This window comes from Rutilus rutilus (assembly GCF_951802725.1).
Source record: "Rutilus rutilus genome assembly, chromosome: 6".
Classification (NCBI taxonomy): Eukaryota; Metazoa; Chordata; class Actinopteri; order Cypriniformes; family Leuciscidae; genus Rutilus; species Rutilus rutilus.
Window position 1 is genome coordinate 25,872,909 of NC_140214.1, and position 21,174 is coordinate 25,894,082.

Below are 21,174 nucleotides of genomic sequence, written 5' to 3' on the forward strand. Positions count from 1 at the left end.
TCACGTTTGTTAGTCTGGAGTCCTGCTTTAGATAAACAGGAGATTCCCTAATTCAGCCTGTTGTATTTTTTTTTGATTGATGTAATGTGGTATTAGATAGAAGAATCCTTTACTTTATAAGCAGGAGTTATTATTTTAATGAACTTTTTGTATTGATTTTTCACTCACATGATTGATTACTACAACGGTTAGCCAGCTAATTCTGGAATTTTTCCAAAAATGGAAAACTACCAATATAAGGAGCGCTTGGAATTTGGGAAATCACTGTGGATGACATTTTAAAAGAAAAGGGCTTTTGCCTTAAAATTTCATGATACGTCCATCAAGACATTCCAAAGGTCAACTAGATTGTCAATCATATCTAAACTGATGTAGGCATTGTGACCTCAGAGTGTTTTAACAAGCCCTCTTTAGCTAACTAGACTTCAGCTGAAGTAGTATTTTGACATGACAATCAAACTGTAGTTCATCTTCAAAGTAAAGGTGGGATGGTTTTGCATAACGACTCTCAGATATGGTTGATTTCATCAGATGGCCCATGCATGAATGAGGACAGCAGCTGATATGAAGATCCACAGCACAGCCCTTTATTAGCAGGTCAACAGTTGAGACAAAGCATGTGTTTCTGGCTTTTGGTGAAGAGTGCCGACAGCTTTGGAAGCAGACTGTTCATGAAAAATAAATGGCATCACATGAAGTCTGTATTGTTTTTCCATAAACACTGTTCAAAACAGCCTTTTGTTACTCCCTGTATCCACCTTTGCCATTGTTTTGCTAGATGTGCAGTATTGTATATTTTGACATTTATATATTTCGTTAACCATAGCCTTTTTCCGTTTTTTTTTTTTTTTTGGCCGGCCCAAAGAGTAACAGCATGCATGCTGAAACAAACGAGAACTTGTAATTCTCTGAATATCTTTGCATTTTGACAGCATTTCAAAGGACGATCTGCTCAGTTTTACATACTATTGGTTTGATCTGTGATTAATCGCTGTTAAAACCTGACATGGGGGGGGGGGGAGGGGAGGGGAGGAATGGAAATAAATTCGCAATGTATGAAAAGCCAAAAAAGAAAAGGAAAAATATACCACCTTTCTTTATTGTACACTACAAATGTCAATAAAAGCATACTTTATCAAACCTGTTGAATATACAAAACCGTCATCGTTGTACATGAAACTGAAAACTAATTTTTTATATTAACAGTTTCCATTAAAAGTCAAATAAAATTATCCATTTCAAATCAAGAAATATCAGGAGCTACAGATCTTTGTTTCTCTTGTTTAATAACAAAACAACAGATTCACAAACTTGGTGTGAAATGAAAATACATTACATGGCAGATTCTGCAGGGAAAGAGTGGAAAGATGCATTGAGAACAGCATGACTAAAGTGAAACATTATGGCATGTGTAACATGACCAGACAATCGAGTCCGTTTTTTTTCAATATAAACCTAGCGATGGATGAAATAACCACTTAATGAAGAATAGACACTGACAGTGCAATTTAAAAATGTGCTAAACCACACAATTCACATGAGATGGGAACTGTAACTGAAATGAATGGACAGAGTGAGAACTAGTCTGATGGCTCTAGATCGCACATTGTCCACACTTAATAGCCAAATGTCAGTCAGTTCAACACACCACAGTATAAATGGGCCAAAACTGAGGTATTTTTGAACTTGTAACCAAATGTTACAAAGCTAAGCTGTTTCTGAGATCATCGCTTTGGCAAGTGAAATCAAAAGATATCGTGTCTGTATGAATATAACAATTTATAGGGATAGTTCACCCAAAAATTTTCATTCTGTCATTTACTCACCCTAAAGTTCTAAATCTGTATAATTTTTCTTCTGCTGAACATGAAAGAATATATTTTGAAGAGTATGAGTAACCAAACATTTGATGGGCCCCAATAAAAAAAAAAAAAAAAAAATACTATGGGGTCATCAACTGTTTGGTTATAGACATTCTATAAAATAAATTTTGTGTTCAGCAGAAAAAAAAATTCATTTCAGTTTGGAACAACTTGAGGGTGAGTAAATGACATCATTTTTAGTTTTGGGTGAACCGTCCCTTTAAGTGCGCACTAGACCACAATGTAAACATTGACTAAACGTGGATAAAGTGCCTACTAGGAGCGACTAGTAAAGAGCAAGACCATAAAGCGCAAGAAGAGGGTAACTAAACGATTTTTCTCATAAATTATGTAAGGGTCATTTTATATATATATATAAAACAATGCAGAATCGCTCGAAAATCTACCTTTACTATCTTAACTTTTGCTAACTTAAATTATTGCTAAATAAACTGGCTCTTCTGATCAGAGAGTGTGTACTCAAATCTTACAGCACCAGTTCTAGTCTGAGTGATTATCAGCAAAGTGCTGAAAAAAAGCTTGTTTAAGCATACATTTACTGAAAAAAAAAGATATATTTATATACATTTTCAACAATTTCCAAACATGGCTATTCAGAACATTTGATGAATAATTTACATCTGGTTCATCTAGTAATAGCTGGTTTATGGCTTTAATGGTATTCATAAGGAATATGATATTTAACAGCAGTACTTTAGCACGGCCTATCTGTATAAACAATGCTGTGTATTCACATAGGGTGTAAACAAGTTTTGAAATGTCTGACAGAATGTTTGGGATTCAAACTCAAACCTTTTTGCATAGCTGGTCGCATAGAACTCATTTGCATAGCAGTCATACATTAGTATTGAAGATACGACAGGAACAGGTTCTGGTTTAAGGGAGAACAGATTAAGTCATTCATCTTACTGCAGCAGCAGTGATTACTTTGGCATTAGTGCATAAGTGCATCCCAGAGCAGTAAAAAAAAAAAAAAAAGAGTTAGCTCTCATTGGCTTCAGCTTCAATGGTTTAATGTACCAGTTGGGGTGAGCAATCAATCTCAAAAGGCCCATTTAAAAGGCATATCAATCTCACGCAAGTCTGTGCAAATTTTCCCGCTCCTTTTAATAATATCTCCTGTGTTTTTAATAACCACCCCAACTGTTACATCCTGGTCCAACCTCTTTACCCTGATAAAAAAACAAAACAAGCTAACGGTCTCTGTCAGTTACCATGTCTGTCTGTGAACGGCTTGAGAAAAGTTCCTCGCGATCTCAATCGCTTGGTTTGTACCCAAAGCTAGCAGCACTGTTGAGCTTTCACCGTCCATACCTTCATCTGCTCCGATAAACCCGCCGAGACCTGAAAGAAAAATCCACTGTGAGGTGAGGTGGAGCACGAATGTGAGAACGTATCGGTCATTAGAAGCAGGGCAAACTTTCTTACTTGGTGAAGAGGGAATCACAGTGTCAGTTACAGCAGTACCTAACACAGACAACAGATGACAGAACCAAATAACTCAGAATCATGAAGTACTGTCAGACTATTAGTTGTCATACAGATTTAGTTATTTTATGTAACTTACAGTAGCTGTTTCCATCCAAAGTTGCAGATTTAACATGCTTAAAATTGCTATATCGCATAAAACATTTGCAAATAAAGCCGTTTCCATCCCATGAGCTTAAGAAAACCGAGAAATTGTGGCAATTAGGAAAGCCACTGTGGCTCTTTTTTTCAATACATCACAAACGACTCGTGCCTTAAAGCGTGCAGACGAAACGCAATAGAAGCTGTCGTGTTATCTCGCGCTCGGAGGCGGATGCCTGGTGTTTGGGAATGTTCTCGTGTGAGACACTTCTGGGAGCTAATTATGCACAACCATTTTGATGGCATTTCAGAATGACTAAACCAACATCTGAGATGCTGTGCAAAGAAATTGGTCCACTGGTTAGGCCAGCTATCCAATCACATCCTCTGTTTTTTAGGCAAAATCATGCAAGCTTTTTGTTGTGTGTCCAGGATTTATTTGGTAAATGCATTTCCATCTTAGATTATGCACTTCTTATCGGATTTTTTTATTTATTTATCTGCCTCAATTAGATGTATATGTTTTATGCAATTTTTTTTAAATTATGTATCCTAGCGTTTTTTTTATTTGATATCCCAAAATTCACATAAAATTAGGAGGATGGAAACATACTGTAGTTTGTAACAAGCATTTATTCACACTGAACCTGAAATAATGCAATAAAATATTCTTGTAGAATGGTAGAATGACAATAATAATATTTTTATTTATTAATTTATTACTTTATTAAAAAGTTTTTGGTCCACTTTTTGGCCAACAGGAATTTTATATAATAGTACTATATCAATTATTAAATTACTATTATTATATTATTGTTGTTGTTGGTGATAATAATAATATTCTTATTAATTACTATAAGTAGTAGTAATAGAAGTAATAATGTTAATATATTTCTGTCCTATTTTCTTCACGTATCATTATAAGGTGGTCCAATTAAACACACAGGCCTTTGTTTCACCAGAAAAAAAAAGAAGTTATTACGTGTAATCTGTAATCTTTTTAATTTTTCCACTAATATTTTCATATAACACTTCCTTTGTGTCATTAACTTTGTATGATACACCTTGAATGACCTCATATCTTAAAGCAGACCTATTATGCCCCTTTTCACAAGATGTAATACAAGTCACAGGTGTCCCCAGAATGTGTCTGTGAAGTTTCAGCATATAATACACCGCAGATCATTTATTATAGCTTGTCAAATTTGCCCGTATTTGGGTGTGAGCAAAAACACAGCGTTGTTGTGTGTCCCTTTAAATGCAGATGAGCTGCTGCTCCCTGCCCCCTTTCCAGAAGAGGGCAAAGCCATTACAGCTCATGCTTTAGATACTCCGGCAACAACAAAACTTGAGAATCTCACGCAGCTAAAAAGCCAGAAATTGTCAGTAGCTTAGTGGTGTTCAGCCTTAGATATTCAAATATATATACATAGTCGAACCAGAGTCGGACACTGATGGAGAGACTCTAGAAGAAGTTACAACTTTTAGAATGCAACTGGGCGTTTCTGAACGGTTAGTAGATACATGTATGTAGTTGTTGTGGAGTTAAGTTGATTCAACTCATTGATTAGCATTTACTGTCATGCTAATCTAAAAAATCTTTCAGAAACAACTTTTGTTGTTGTTGGAGTGGGTGGATTTCTACCATTATAGGCTGACTGTTTACAGATACTGTGGACACACATCTGTGTTCAAACTCCTATAAAAGTGAATTTTGCAGTGTGTGCAGGGTGCAAATCCTGTTTTCGGTCGAAGTCCACAGTAATCGATTGTCGAGTTCACGCGCATAGGTTTAGTTACCTATGATCACGCACGTGAACTCGACAATCGACTACTGTGGACTTCGACCGAAAACAGGATGTAAATACAGGTATGTGCGCTGGCTGAATTAACATCATTTTTATTAATATCTTTCACATCTACTGCAGTCAGATTCACCCGCGTTCACTCCGAAGGAATCACTCACATGACCTGTGCACTTGTAATGACACATCAAGGATGTTAAGAGGCTAAAAGCAGGTTTAAAACTTGCCCCACTGAAGTCAACAGGGTGCAAATTTTAAAACGAGGATAACACGGTGTAGGCAACACCGATTTTTGTCGTTGTTCTCTGTACTGACAGCACTCCAAATGTACAAAAAAATTAGCTCAATGTTAAAATTGACCGGAGTTCTCCTTTAATGTTAACATTTTTGGCAAGTGTGACGCTAATCACTTTTAATAGCAAGAGAACAGGAAGAAATGAGTCATTGAGCAGATTTGTTCGTCATGAGACAGCAGCACTAACCTGTGGCTCCTCTAACACCACCCATCGCTCTGTGACCGTCTGAAGGTCCTGCCCACCCAGTGGCTCTCTGAGACGCACCTTCACCTCCAGACGACCGCCTGTGGCCTTTCGCCCATCCATAAGCTGCATACACAAATGAGGCCGATGCACAAATGTAAACATGGTGTGTGAATGTCCCATTTTAGTTCAAGTTCATCTGTTAAACACACGTTTGCAATCACATCTGGTTTGCAATCACATCCCGCTCACCTCCACTATTTCTCTCACTTCACTTTCAGCTTCCAGTTTCTCTAGTTTGAGGTGGGCTGTTCCTACCGGCTTGTCGCTCCTCAGGAAGCCACTGTCACAAGACAAAGAGGTCAGTGTCAAGCTCAGCTCCACCTACTCACACTGACCCAGCATGCACCACAGCAGTCACAGAGTTCAATCAGGCCAGCACAGGTCAGATGTTTCTCTAGACCTGTGGGTCCCTCCAATACAAATTAAAATTTAATAAAACTAAGTACTATAATTTTTGAAAATATCCTAAATTTAGGATTATTTGGAGATAATTGTTGTCTGAGGAACACTCACCCTTTGTGCAGCACTTCCAGCTTCAAGCCTTTAGACTGTACAACTCTCCTGAAGCCACGGTGGTTACGGTTGATGTTCAGTTTGAAGCTCTGGTTATACTCTGCAAAGACAACAAATAATTCAACTTCAGCAGCAAATATTAATTACATGGCTTTCTATAATACTTCATTTTGGTGATCTGCAGTCAAACATTTTCGTATAATGATCACTAAACAACTGTATAACTGTATACTCCCAGCCAACTGATTTCCTGCACTCTCCTATCACTCTGTGGTCTCCTCATATAATAAAATCTAAATTTTTATATATTCATGTCTATTTATTTGTTTGTTTGTTCTGTGTATTTATTGTTCTGTGTATTTATTTGTTTGTCTAGTATCTGTGTATAAAGCAGAATAATATAGTTTTATATATATATATATATATATATATATATATATATAGTTTTATTATTATTATTATAATATGAGGAGACCACAGATGTTATATATTAACATCAATGCAATCACATTATGCATGAAATCACATGCAATACTTGTATTACTTTTATTCAGCAAGGATGCATTAAACTGATCAAAAGTGACAGTAAAGACAATGTTACAAAATATTTATATTTCAAGTGCTGTTCTTTGGAAATTTCTAATATTGAAATATGATTTTTTTTTAATTATGGTTTTGACAAAAATAAGCAGCACAACTTTTGATAATAATAAGATATGCTTCTTGAGCAGCAAATCAGCATATTAGAATGATTTATTTTTTTAATAGTATTTTTACATAGATTAAAATGGAAAGGTTTTTAATTGTAATAATATTTAACAATATTACTGTTTTTACTGATTCAATTAATGCAGCTTTGGTGAGCTTAAGATGATTATATATATATATATATATATATAAAAAAAAAACTTTTAAACGGTACTGTATAATACCAATTATTTAATAATACAAAAATGAATAGTTAAACATTTTACCTGGGTTGTTGGTATTTTTGATGACTGATGTTTTATATTTCTGAGGTTGATCCTAAAGTGAACAGAGACAGTCATAAATAAACTAAAAATGGATGACAAGGTAAAATGAAGCCTAGAGAACTAATACTCACTGTACTGGGGTACGGGAAATCAAACTTAACGTAGGCATCCAAGTCATTTGTTGCAACACCTTTCAAAAGAAGCAGAGGGGAAGACTTTAAAAGCAAGATACTTCCTTACTAGTATGAGGTTATTAAAGACTGCATTATTTGTTTGAAATTTTATTTAAGTTCCTGTTACTCAACCCGAAAGTTCCCAGGTGACACTCATACTAAAAAAACGTATGCCTTAAATGCACTCTAAGTCACTTTGGATAAAATATATGCATAAATATACATTTGTTTAGTTTCATTTTTCAAGACCAGATGTTTAAAGCTTACCAGAGGGAGCAGGAAGGTTCATGCCTCTAACAATGACCACAACCATGTCTGTGCTACTGAGCTCCGGAAAGATCCTAGAAGAAAAGAAGTCAAGAAAAAGAAAACAAATGATATTTGATGGTAGTGTTGAACAGTAGTGAACAGAGGTGCTTCCTGTAGAAGATCCTCAGATCAAGAAACTGTATTGGGCTTCTATTTTTTTATTAATGTGAGATCTGCAGAAAGAGTGTCAGACCTGACAGTGCGATATGTTCTCTCCTCAAAGTGATGTTTAGGAGGCTGAAGCCCCCTGTTCTGCGCCAGTTTAAGAATCTCCAGGCTCTTTTTACACTGTTCACCCATCTTCTCAAATCTAAAAGAGGGAAAATGGGAATAAATGAAATGCCAGTTGAAATCGCTTGGATTTGATTTACTGAAATTGGGGCATTGATGCGATACATACTTGGTTGTTTCTGCAACATTCCCCATGTGTGTGAACTGCTTGGAGTATGTCACACATTTCTGAAGAAGAAAGGAAACATGTCCTACTCACATATCCAAATCCTCTTAAAGGTCCTGTCCCAAAACCTAGTGGGCAACCTACTCAGACAACATTTTAAGGGAATCACAGGTGTGCTCCCAATTGAAATGCTATCCCAGAATGCTCTGTTACAAGCTCAGTGGAAAAAATCATAAGACGAAGCAAGATATTGATTATAAACACTTATTTATAGTAAATACTTTTTTTTACTATTTCACCCAATATGTATTTTTATTCTAATTAGAGTATAGTTTTTAGCTTAGCAACATGCTAACATCAAACTCTACTAAAATCAACAAAATAGCATGCGCTTCTTGTGAGCACGATGTGGAAAACTGACTTGAAATATACTTTAACTGAATATAAATTGACTATTTTACCCAATATGTATTTTTATGCTTATTAGAGTACAGTTGTTAATTTAGCAACATGCTAATATCAAACTCTATTAAAATCAACTGTATAGCATGCGAGCACGATGTCGCCTGTGAAATATGGACTATAAATATACTTATATTGAATAATACATTTTACCTGATGTTTATTTTTGTTTAATATATTGTTGTTTGCATAGCAACATGCTAATAGCAAATTATGTTGGAATCAAGTGTAGCACGTTTCTTGTGAGTGATATTTGTGAAATATTGACTATAAATATACTTTTATTGATTATAACTCGACTGTTTTACCCACTATGTATTTTTATGTTTATTAGAGTATCAATCTGTTGAACAGCAAATTAATATCAAACTTTTGCAATCAGAAGAGAACCTATTAGCGTGCACATACAACGTGTTCAAATTCATTCACTTTCATTTCAGAACCAGTTCAAAGGTAGTTGCCTAAGTAAGCAGTAGACAGCAAGGCAGCTCACTAGGTTTTGGCATAGATCCGTTCACTCTGTTACTTCATAATTTCACCACCTTCCTGTTACCTCATGTTGCTCTTTGAGTAGTTTGGCGAGTTGAGTGTAGACCTCCTCAGCCTTCTCTGAGATCTGAACATCACTGTGATGGACTAGAATAAATTCCTCGTCCTCATCTCCAGGCGGTGAAGGCACCTGAAGCATAAAAGCTGATTATTAATCATTACTTCATTATGGATTTGTTAAAGTGCCCCTACTATGCTTACATTGTGAATGTAAAAGGTCTGCAAAGTTTCAAAGATAAGTGTGCATGATAAATGGAGTTATTGACTCCCAAAAGAAAGTAATTGTCAGTTGTCAGTAATTCCGGTCTTACTTCCTGTACGAAGTTTGCATAATGGTTTTCATGCATAATGGCTACCTGCAAAAGTCTACTTCGACCCGCCCTCAAACACTGTAGTTGTAGCTGAGACCTGGAAGAGTTTGGTTCATGTTGTCGACATGTTGAGAAGACACTGTTTTCTGCGCTGCAGAAGGATGAGGACTTGAAACCGACACGGTAAAACTGAAGCCATTGTTACTGTTCACTGTCACTGTGTATAAGTGCTGAGGAAGACCAGAAGCTGAAATTTCGGACTTTGGTTTCTGACACGCGCTGTAAGCAGTAGACCAATCACAACAGACTGGGCCATCTGACCAATCAGAGTAGAGTAGACTCTCGGAAAGAAGGGGTTTAGGAAGACTGAATTCTTTATCAAACCGTTTCAGACACAGTGAGAAAAGGGGTGACGCCGCAATTTATTATAATTTGAAAAAAAGAGAAAAAAAAAAGGTGTTTTTTGACCTTGGATGCATGTAAACTTATTGAAGGAGACAAAACCATCAACTTTAAAAATAGCACAATAGGGGCAATTTAAAGAATTTATAATAAAAACACGGAAACAGTGTGGTTACCTTGCTTACATCCACAGTCTTGCCACTGCGGGCGGCTTCTATCAAGGGGTCCAAACCCTTTGCTGTGCGCAGGAGGGTCTTGGCCTGCTCTAGGTCATTCTTCTGCTTTGCCTGCAGCGCTGCTTTCATGTACTGCCTTCTGAGGCCCTCCAGAAACTCCAGCTGCTGCTGAGCTGAGGAGACAATAACCTGATTTAAACCCGTTTGTAGATGTATATATATATATATATATATATATATATATATATATATTATACATCAATAAAGAAAAGTTGCATGTGTCCTCAGGGAGCAAAGAATTTGCATCTGATGTTTTGTTTTTTACGAAAACAACATACATGAATGAGAATATAAAGTGCAGGACGTGCTTGCTGTAGAACAGAGGTATTAAGCGCAATAAGCCACAGCATGCAATCACCAATTCAGTTCTCTTTAGAGGCTTATTGCGCATCAACGGTCAGATACACAGAATTATTTCAAAATATGGCGAGTATTCACGTAAACATTGTCGGTTACGTCTTAAGTGAGCATAAATCGTTGGGAAAAATCGGATCGTTTTATAATTGAATCGTTGCCCTCTGAATCGTAATCGAGTCAAATCCTGAAGTAAACGTGTAACCTCTACACGTTTGACTGGGATTTTGCATACATTAATCAGTTATGAATACAACAGCGTCACAATTAACAGGCCATCTTAAATCACAACTCTACCGGTGTCAGGCACACTTCCTCTTTTGGATGTTCTGTCTGGGGAAGGTGAAGGCGTCCTCTTGGGCTCCTGTACTGTAGGCTGTACTGCAAGAGTGGGCTTCTTCTGGTCTACTGCTTTTGGAGCCTTAACCTAGAAATCAAATAACATTATGGTCACTTCTTTAAAAAAAAAAATAAAAAAAAATAATTGGAACTTGTAAGAACTGCTACAGAATTTAGGAAAGTACCTTCTCCTCTTCATCTTCCTCTTCACCATCATCAGCTTCATTAGATGTCAGCTTATTGGCAGTTTCCAGGACAGCAGCCAATCCCTGGTCAGGAGAAGCGGCCTTCTGGCCTGGGATTGGAGGAAAGCCTATAGGGAACGCTTTAATTTAATATGTTTCCTCAGTTTTCTCAGCATGCATATCATTCAAGAATTTGTTTTTTGTTTTTTTGGAAAGAAACATACTTTCTTCAAGCCTGTATGTGTTAACATAACTAAATGTATGAATTAAGCATGTATAACTAAATGAATTCAACTGTATGAATTAAATGTCTGGCATTAAAGATTTCCACTTAATAAATGCTGATCTTTTGAACTTTATATTCACCAGAGAATATAATAAATATTAAAGCAACACAACACAACTGTTTTAACATTAATGAGTAATATTTTTTGAGCTGCTAATCATCATAATGATTTCTGAAGGATCATGTGACACTGACGACTGGTGTAATGATGCTGAAATTCAGCTCTGCCATCAAAGGAATAAGTTACATTTTAAGATATATTAAAATTGAAAACAGTTTTTTAAAATTGACTTTCAAAAACATTGAACATTCTTTCTGACCCGAAACTTTTGAACGGTAGTGTACATATACACAAAACTATGTAAGCAAAATGTCTAAGATATCTAAGGTCTTTTTTACTACAAAAGAGTCAGACTACTCAACTGACCTGGAGGGGCTGGAAGTTCGTCATAATTGACAGGTCGACCTGCTTTATGGGCACGTATGGCAGCCTGGTATTGCTGTGGGCCACAGAAACAAGAACATACTCTGAAATCAACAAGTCTGCGCAAACACCACCTCGCTATGAGTAAAATGTGGTGTGGTATGTTAACATGAACTTGAATGGATTTACACAATCAGATAAACTCTAAAAAGGAAACAATGCAAGAGAAACTGAAAGTTCGAGGACATTCAGTGGTGACAATATACCATTATTTGAGGTTTAGGTGTCATTTTGACAGTTTTACTAACTTTAGCAATGCGGTCATGCATGCGGGCTTTGCGCTCGTCCCCGCTGGCCTTAGCTTGTGTGAAGGCCTCTTTGTACTTGGCCATCCTCTGTTCCAGAGCTTCAAGAACAGTCTTGGGCTGAGCCGGGCCAGAAACGCTATCTGCTGGTATAACAAAAACTCGAAATGAGACGAGGAGAAAGCAAATACAGTAATTCAGGTTTGACGATAATCAGACTACTAGTAAGTCATTAATACAGTTAAGTTCACACACAGTTCAGTTATTTACAGGAGTGACAACCGCATTCTAGAACCAAACTCCCGTAAATCCACAACTGCATTCTCATTGTGAATCGACGAAGTCGCCGCTTGATTGGACTTTTGTAGTGTCAAAAGTGATGAGACTTCTCCGTTTTATGGGCGTTATCATCTTTGATATTACTTTGGTCACGATCGCTATGGTTACTGGTTAGAAAATTCTGGCTTGACTCCCGTTGCACGTTCATATTTGAGATGCTACTACAAGTTGCTGTGTAAATGGGACATTTCGAGACTGACACCTATAAGTAAATGCGGTTGTCAATCCAAAAACTGACCGGGTTAACGTAGAAAAAAATAAATATGCTCCGTCTCTGAAAATACTTGGTGTACTAACCAGGTGCTGAAGGTGAGATTTTAACAGCAGTCTGAGGTGTGGCTTGGGTGGATGCTGTGGAAAAGAATTAAGCCTTTACTCTATAATGCTACATGCCTTGGAAATTTATAACAAATATGTGACACGTCATGGCTTATATAGTATCATTCTCTTGACTGATGACAATTCAGTTCTTACCTTGAGAAAGAGGGGGCGGAAGGGAGCTCACATCCACCGGCTGGCCTTTCTCCAAAGCCTCAATTGCTGCATCGAATCCCTGAGCCAAACAAGCAAACAGCATAGAGCTTCTCTTTGTCTACTTCCTACAAGTCTTGAATACCCCAAATAACTTAGCACATTTTTGTTACAAGTGAGTTATTAGAAAAATCACGGTTTACGGGAACAAGACACTTGGTTAAGAAGAATATCCAAACTTGCATGACAACATAGTTGAAGTGGTTGATGCCACGAATTGAAACAGTACTTGACAACAGTAAAGTCTTTGAGTTACAAAGTCTTTGGAAAGTTTAAGTCAAAATTTCCATATTAGAGCAGAAGGCAAACGGAAAAAGACACATTGACAGCGTGTGATACATGTATAAAGCAACGTCTGTTACAGGAGAGTGCAAAACATTAAACCAAAAGAGTTTCCATGACAAAGAAACAACTACATTTGCAAATCTCTTCATATATCAACTGTGTAAAACTAATTAACTAATTCCAACAATGTACAATTAACAAAAATACAAGAACATTAAGGACAAGCCCTGAATTTTGATATGTATGCCACTATTTGAAATTAACAGCACAGACCTAGCAATACATGGCTGTATAGATTTGAATATAAACCACATCTTACCTTACTGGCCTTTATATGCATTTTGGCTTGGTCAATCTCTCCTGCTTGTTTGGCCTTGAGAGCTGCCATCCTGTACTCTTTCTGTCGCTCCAGCAGAACGCCTTTAGTGGGCTGTCCGACTGTAGAGATTGCTTAAGGAGCAGAGAAAACCACAATGCGCTCTTTACAAGAACAGCTATGCAGACTGTCAAAATTTTAGTTAAATTAGTAAGTCAGGGGGAAAACCCTTATTTTCAACATAGTTTGCTTTCCACATCCAGCCATGATGATCCTATGAACAAAAACAATAACCTTTTTTCTTTCTTTTTTTTTGCATTTGCATTTGTACATTGAACTATGACTACTACCATTAATGAAAATGACAAATGATTCAAATCAAATGATATGATCAATATAAACCAATTTTTTTTAGGGTTGTTGGACACTGGACAGCAGGGAACAATTTATTAACCAGAAAAGCCTAATATAAGCTCCACTAGTAAATACACATAATTGTTGTCAAATATTAATAAAAAAGTAGTGAACAAGTCTGTATTAAAATACTGATCAAAAGCTAAAAATTGGTATGATCTCATAACGATAAAATCGCATCCAGAAATGCAAGTCAAATAGTGAAAATGCTTCTATTTTGTAATATTTTCAATTTGAATAGACAGGTTTCTTTACAAATTATAATATCAGCTTAACAATTTAAGATTTTACACTAACATTTTAGGGTCAGTAAGAATTTTCAAATAAAGTCTCTAATGCTCACCAAGGCTACATCTATTTGATCAAAAATACAGTAAAACCAGTAATATTGTGAAATATGATTACAATTTAAAATAACTGTTTTCCATGTTCATATATTTTAAAATAGAATTTATTCCAGTGATGATAGCAATGCTGAATTTTCAGCAACATTACTCCAGTCTTCAGGGTCACATGATCCTTTAGAAATCATTCTAATATGCTGATTTGGTGCTCAAGAATATTTTTTTCAGGATTTTCTGAAGAACAGCATTTATTTAAAATAGAAACTTTTGTCATATTATAAATGTATTTGAGAAAAGCTCAAAATGAGAATGAAAATGGCTCTAAACTTTTAAACGGTTGTGTATGTTCTCCTTTTGCGTTTCGACAAAAGCACTTGACTGACCTAAGTGCAATTGAGTGCCACTTCCAGCGTGTTCCCCTTCTGGAGATGACGGTGAAGCTGGAGACGTTACACCGGAAGACTCGTCTCTACTGTTTAATGCTGGATCCATGACAACAGGGGCGGCTTCCGAGGAGACGGGAGAGATCTCTACAGCGCTGTCACTCTCCCCGTGCTGATCAGGTGACACTGCAGGGACAGGGGGCCGACTGGGACCATCAGATGCTCCACACGCAACTGGAGGGGGAATCTCAGTTTCGTCTATCTTCCCCCCTTTTCGCACTGATGTCAGCATAGTCTGTAGTGTCTAAACAAGAATATGAGAGCGTCAATTATCATGAAAATAGTTATTTTCTTGTATCCAAAGTTTGCTTGTTTGTTTTAGCAGTGACACTATATCCACGCTGACCTTGAGGCCTCTCTCATATCTCCGAGCTTTAGAGGTTTCCCCTGCAGATTTGGCATTGGTAACAGCCATCCTATACAGGTTTATTCTCTCCTCTAAGGTGTGTTCAATGCTCCCAGGAACTGAAGAAACCTTAGTGTCCTGTGAGAAAAAAGAAAAAAAAAGTATATGTAGTGGCATATTACTTACACAAAATTCACTTCAATTCACATTTATTTGTATAGCGCTTTTCACAATACATAACGTTTCAAAAGCAGCTTAACAGAAAATGCATGCGTCTACATTTACAATTTAGAGTGATCTGTTATCAGAGCTGACTGTCCAAGTACATATACAAATCACGCAGTTAGCAAACAATGTATCAATTTAAGGCAGAAACAGTGAGCTCATTTAAGTCATTATTAAAAGTTGTGAAAAAGCCTCAAAAAAGCCTTGTACCCTTTAAAAACACAGCTTATATTGATTGAGATGTTTAAATGAATAATCTACACATCACAACTGGAGAGATTTTAACTAAGCTGGTGAACAACTCAATTAGGATGGAATTAAAAATGAGTCAGGATGTTACAAAAGTTGATTGGCATTAATATTTTTTAGCGGCAGATTCTTAGCAACTTCCACCTAGCATTTTTTTTTTATGATTTCTATTAATATGCATCTTATCTTTGGTAGACCCAAATTATACAGGGCTATACCTACTAGTTGGTTATGAAAATATGTAGTTTTCTACATCCCAAGTTTAAATGATTGCTGATAAATATAGTATAACTGCATAAACATTACCATAGTCTCTTATGCTCACCAAGGCTGCATTTATTTGATAAAAAATACAGTAAAAACAGTAATATTTTAAAATATTACAATAACTAATGTAATTGTACTAATAACTGAAATACAGTAACTTTTCTATTTTAATATGTGTTAAAATGTAATATATTTACTGTGATGGCAAAACATTTCTCATTGTTATCAGTGTTTAACAGTTCTATTTATTTTTGTCAGGATGTTTTTAAGGAGATTTTGTTTTCTTTTAAAAAGTTCTTTTAAGTTTTTCTTCTAAAAAGAAATCTTCTGTAACATTGTAAATAACTTCAAAACTGGACTACTGTCAATTTTGATCAATTTAATGATCAAGTTCATTTAAAAAAAAATATATATATATATTGACCCCAAACTTTTGAACGGTAGTGTATCAATGGTGGCTCAATCTCTATATGAGCAATTCAATGGAATTACCAACATGATAAAAAAATTGGTGGGCAGTCGTGGCCTAATGGTTAGAGTGTCAGACTGATAACCCAAAGGTTGCGGGTTTAATTCTCATAACCGGCAGGAAATGAAATGACTGAGGTGCCCTTGAGCAAGGCACCTGACCCCCAATCGCTCCCCGGGCGCCACAGCAAAATTAGCAGCCCACTGCTCTAGGTGTATGTGTCCACGGTTTGAATGTGTGTGTGTGTTCACTACTCACTGCTCCTAATGCGTGTTGGTTAATTAGTTAAATGCAGAGCACAAATTTTGAGTACGGGTTACCATTACCATACTTATGTCACACAAAAATAACTACACTTATCTTTAAAGAATGATTAAATCTAACTTTGATATTACAACTGTACAAAGATAATATGATTACAGCTTCCTAAATAAATCTGAGATGATACCTGGGCTGCTGGTGTTGTTTCTGCTGGAGGAGTTTCCGCACTAACAGGGGAGGTTGGGGTTGCGGCACCTGAGTCTTCCGTTTCCTCCTCATCAACCACTTCCTGCAGCTCGGCCTAGCGAGAAACACAACAAACACTCATTGTTACACATTCAGAAGGTGCTGAGAGGGATACCTTAGAAACTGGGAAAACATTTTTTTTTCAAAATTCATTTACCAAGAGGTCTTCATCCTCCTCCAGACTGTCATCGTCATCATCATCAATGTCTTTCATGCAGGCCTCCGCCATTTTTTCAATGTCCTCCATTGGTAACGGAGCTTGAACATAAAAATTCAAGTTAGATTCATTTAAACGTTCACAAAACATTTCCAGGACCTTCAGGCTCCTATCATCCAGTCGTTATCCGGTGGGTCAACAGGCTGGTTACCATAATACAATTAGTCCCTGCTAGTAGATGTTGTAATTATACCATTTGGCTGCAAAAAGCATCTTTCCAAAATGTAAAGTCATCTAAAAGTTGCCATGTAAAGTTCACAAATGTTATATACAGTATATATACATACACCATTTTAAATCACAAATTAATCATAAGAATTGCACAAATACTGTAGATAAAGTAACTTAGCATGGAATAGCCTTCCCCAACTTTAGATTAGAAAAAAGAACAACTTACAAACATTCATCAACTCACACATCAGTTATGATAAACAGAAGCTCAAGCATGTTCGCTTGATGTGCGAGAACCAATGAGGTTGGATTCTTGTGCCCATACGCAAAATACGCAGTACGTTTAAGCTTCCGCAAGAACCAATGAGGTTTGTTCTCATGTGTCAAGCAGGTTCAGTTGAGCTTCTGTTTGTTGTTTTGCTGAAGACTAAAAAGATGGTACATTCCAATCGGAAGTGAGCATCCCTATACCCTACTCACGCCGAAGGGCAGCACATGGCCTTTGTGAAGTGATTCAGTTGTTCACTTACATTTGGAACGCTCCTACAAATGGCGTCCCCTTCCCAAAGTGCCCTTCAAGGGTGCAATAAAGCCGTTTGGAATTTGCCCGTATATCTGGTCATTATATAAAGCGATCGTGTCTCTTCAACAAAATGTGACTATATCGCTCAATTCAAATGGATTAGTTTTACGATCTCTTTATGAACTTTTTGAAGCCTCAAAGTGGTAGTTGCATTGCTGTCAATGGAGGGACTGAAATCTCTCATATTTCATTAAAAATATCTCTCTTTTTTTTCCGAAGATGAACGAAAGTCTTACGGGTTTGGAACGACATGAGGGTAAATGATGACAGAATTTTCATTTTTGGGTGAACTAACCTTTTAAATAGAGCATTTGCTTAAATTGTGTTAATTTCCTGACTAAAGCTGAGTGTTTAGCACTTTTGGTGTTTAAGGCCATTTTTGCCAAGGAATGTGTGTAAACATCACCCAATCAGCTTTGTCATTATGTCATTCAGGGGGATTCTGCATCAGCCGAGCAACAGCCACTGAGATGAATGGGAATGCTAATGTACATCTCTCTCCAGGTAATACAGACCTTGGCACTACCACAACATGTATTAAGAGTGCATTATAGAATCCATTAGATGATACTATTTCAAATTCTACCTTTTAAAGTTTGGCTGCAACAGATACAGTCTGTATTCATGTCATGATATGAATTTCAAAAAAAGAAACAGGCATCATGATACCCACCTTTGCCAGCCTTTTTCCCCTTGGCAGCCGCATTGGGTTTCTTCCCAACAATGGCAGCAAATTCAGCTTCTAATGCTGGATCGTCCAGATTTTCCTCCATATCCATCATATCATCAGGCTTGAAATCAAGCAACAGTCCCATCTACAAAGAAACAAAAGCTTACATGTCACATGATCCATCCAAATAGTCCCTTTATTACGATCATGCAGAGGCGGACAGAGTACACAGCTTCATTACTTGAGTAAAAGTACAGATACCCCTTGCTAAATTTTACTCAAGTACAAGTAAAAGTACTACAGTCAGATGTCTACTTAAGTAAAAGTACTGAAGTACTTGTTTTTAAAAGTACTTGAGTATCAAGAGTACAAGAGTACATTTTCTAAATATTGCATTACTACTGCCACAGTGCTTACATTGGTAAACACAGCAAACACTTGAAGCGAAAACTATCATTAACTTATTCAGAAAATTGAAATAGTCTGGCGAGGTGGGGCCAGGGGTTGGCACATTCCCAGGATGGAATCTTGCTGCGTCTTCATCCATTGTTTCGTCCATGGTTTCGTCTCTTATCTAAATCTGACCATGGAGTTGACTTTGGCGGAAAGCTGAAGGTGATTGCTGATAGACTGTCCCAATCAGTGGCGCCTGCACAATCCAATCATGTTTGAGAGGGAAACAACAAATTGAGGGTTTCCGAGATTTTTCTTTTTTCCTTTTTATTAGAAGTAACGGGTACTCACGGTTATGGATAGAAATGTAGCAGAGTAAAGAGTACAATATTTGCCTCTCAAATGTACTTGAGTAAAGTCATGAGTACTCCCCAAAAATGATACTCAAGTAAAGTACAGATCCCTCAAAATTGTACTTAAGTACTGTACTCAAGTAAATGTACTCTGTTACTGTCCGGCTCTGCGATCATGAGATGGACAGATCATTTGAGGGTAACTAACTCACAGCCCCTTTCCAATGTAAATAACAGGTATGAAGGATAGTTCATCCAAAAATGAAACTTGTCGTCATTTAGTATAGTTTAGTATTAATGACAGGTTTCTTTTTTTAAGTGAACTGTCTCTTTAAGATGTTTTACCTCACACCATTCACAGCTGACAATCATATGCAAAGCATCTGAACACTGACCTGTTTGGCTGCAGCTGCTCCTTGGCCTTTAGGCGCTGCTCGCTTGTTTTTCCGGGCAAACATCCCGAGCTTCTCCCACTCCTCCACCCTTTACAGGACAGAAAAACACCTGAATGCTTGAGGTCAGAATGTGATGTAGAAATGTACAAGGGTTTTAGTCTTGAACTAAGTTTTCACGTGAGTACGAAATAACAGCGTGAAGGTTGATTTATCGTTGACTGACAGCAGCTTCAGAGGAAGTTTATCAAAGCAAACGACAGTCACATGTTTTGGTAACACGTGGGCTGTGCTGACTCACCCCGGTGATCCAGAAAAGAAATGTGGAGGAGTTTACTTTCTTTTCCTCGCAAACGGCAAACCCACTTCACTTCCTCCTTCCTTCCTACAGACCGTACGAGGCGATTCACAAACCTGACAGTTTATGTGACGCAAACAACAAAAAACATCATGCGGAATAAGTGACAGCATCAAAACAACACAAACTCACCACAGACAGAAAACTACATATTCTTCAAGTCAACAGAATAACATGTAACTTATTAATATCCCAATCGCTAAATCGTGATACTGGCGTATTAAATGATAGCCATCTGACTGTAAAATAAATAAATAAACGTTAATTTATTTACCTCAGTGAATTTCTAATGAAAACGCCGCGCGGCACATAACGTTAGATGTAACGTTACATATAACATTGGATTTGTTTTGCCACTGCAGCAACCAATGCAACGAAAACATGAAGACAGGCCACGCCCAACACTGGCAGACCACATCGGTCTTTAGCATTTTCAAAATAAAAGTTCTAACCTTGAAGTCACAGAGACACTTATTCAAAATAAAAGGATATCTCACCGAAAATAAAAGTCATCGTTTCAATATTTCTAACATGTACGTATGACTTCATATGTTCCGCTAATGATGACAGCCTCAGTCAAGAAACAGGCAGTTACCAGCATTCACTATATTGAAAAAGATGCAATGAAAGAGAATGGTGAATCATTATTCCTTATGCCATATCAATATTTCCACTTAATGCCAGGCATTGTGCAAAACATAAATTCACATATATTCACATATTCAAACACGGTTCCTTTTACAAATCTATGTGTGCAATATTCAGTTCATTGTTTTTATATTACTTAATTTATTGCACATTCCGGTGTGTAATAACTCTACTTGTATAATCATGTGTTCTTATTATTTTCTAAATATGTTATTCTCTTGTAATTCTGCCAAGCTATTTGTTGTATTTCTGGGAGCACATTAAAGTCTTACCAATTAAAATTCCTTTTGTGATGTGAGCAGCACAGAATAAAGTGAATCTCATTCCAGTTAACAACTCAATCAGAATGCATGTTTCAGAAACATTATTCTGTCATATCTTATTTTTTTTCCTCAAAATACAAATTCGTAAAACCAGCAGTGAGCGACAAAACAGATTAACGACATAACCTGAAAGGATCCTGAAGGACTCTTAATATGTAATACTGTCAGGAAGTATTCAATGATGCGATTCACCAATCAGCGCGCAGCATTCTGCCTGGCTGCCTTGGTAACAGCGAAAACCTTTGTTTTTTGAATTGTCCAATCACGACACGCGTTCAAGACATTTAAACTGGCGTTCATCCGTTAGCTGTCT

General features: G+C 36.9%; 1 protein-coding gene across 4 annotated transcripts; it reads right to left on the bottom strand.

The window, feature by feature from the left end:
* Positions 1-1,269: 1,269 nt before the first annotated feature.
* Positions 1,270-20,831, bottom strand: cc2d1b (coiled-coil and C2 domain containing 1B). 4 transcript variants are annotated; one of them, XM_084410915.1, is made up of 27 exons: positions 20,811-20,831; positions 19,834-19,946; positions 19,536-19,623; positions 18,398-18,539; positions 16,911-17,011; positions 16,695-16,808; positions 15,037-15,174; positions 14,631-14,934; positions 13,493-13,623; positions 12,832-12,910; positions 12,655-12,708; positions 12,022-12,164; positions 11,717-11,789; positions 11,004-11,131; positions 10,777-10,906; positions 10,066-10,238; positions 9,181-9,306; positions 8,169-8,227; positions 7,962-8,078; positions 7,727-7,800; positions 7,418-7,476; positions 7,287-7,338; positions 6,313-6,412; positions 5,989-6,079; positions 5,740-5,862; positions 3,312-3,350; positions 1,270-3,227 (listed from the first exon to the last, which is right to left on the bottom strand). In XM_084410915.1, exons 3-26 carry the CDS (start codon positions 19,596-19,598, stop codon positions 3,339-3,341), a joined length of 2,586 nt encoding a protein of 861 aa, XP_084267041.1. In that variant the 5' UTR covers positions 19,599-19,623; positions 19,834-19,946; positions 20,811-20,831; the 3' UTR covers positions 1,270-3,227; positions 3,312-3,338. The 4 variants fall into 4 exon arrangements, with proteins under 4 accessions (XP_084267041.1, XP_084267040.1, XP_084267042.1 ...); XM_084410914.1 differs by lacking the exon at positions 20,811-20,831 and adding an exon at positions 20,388-20,472; XM_084410916.1 differs by lacking the exon at positions 20,811-20,831 and adding an exon at positions 20,165-20,297 and having other exon boundaries at positions 12,022-12,161.
* Between the last annotated feature and the right edge of the window lie 343 nt (positions 20,832-21,174).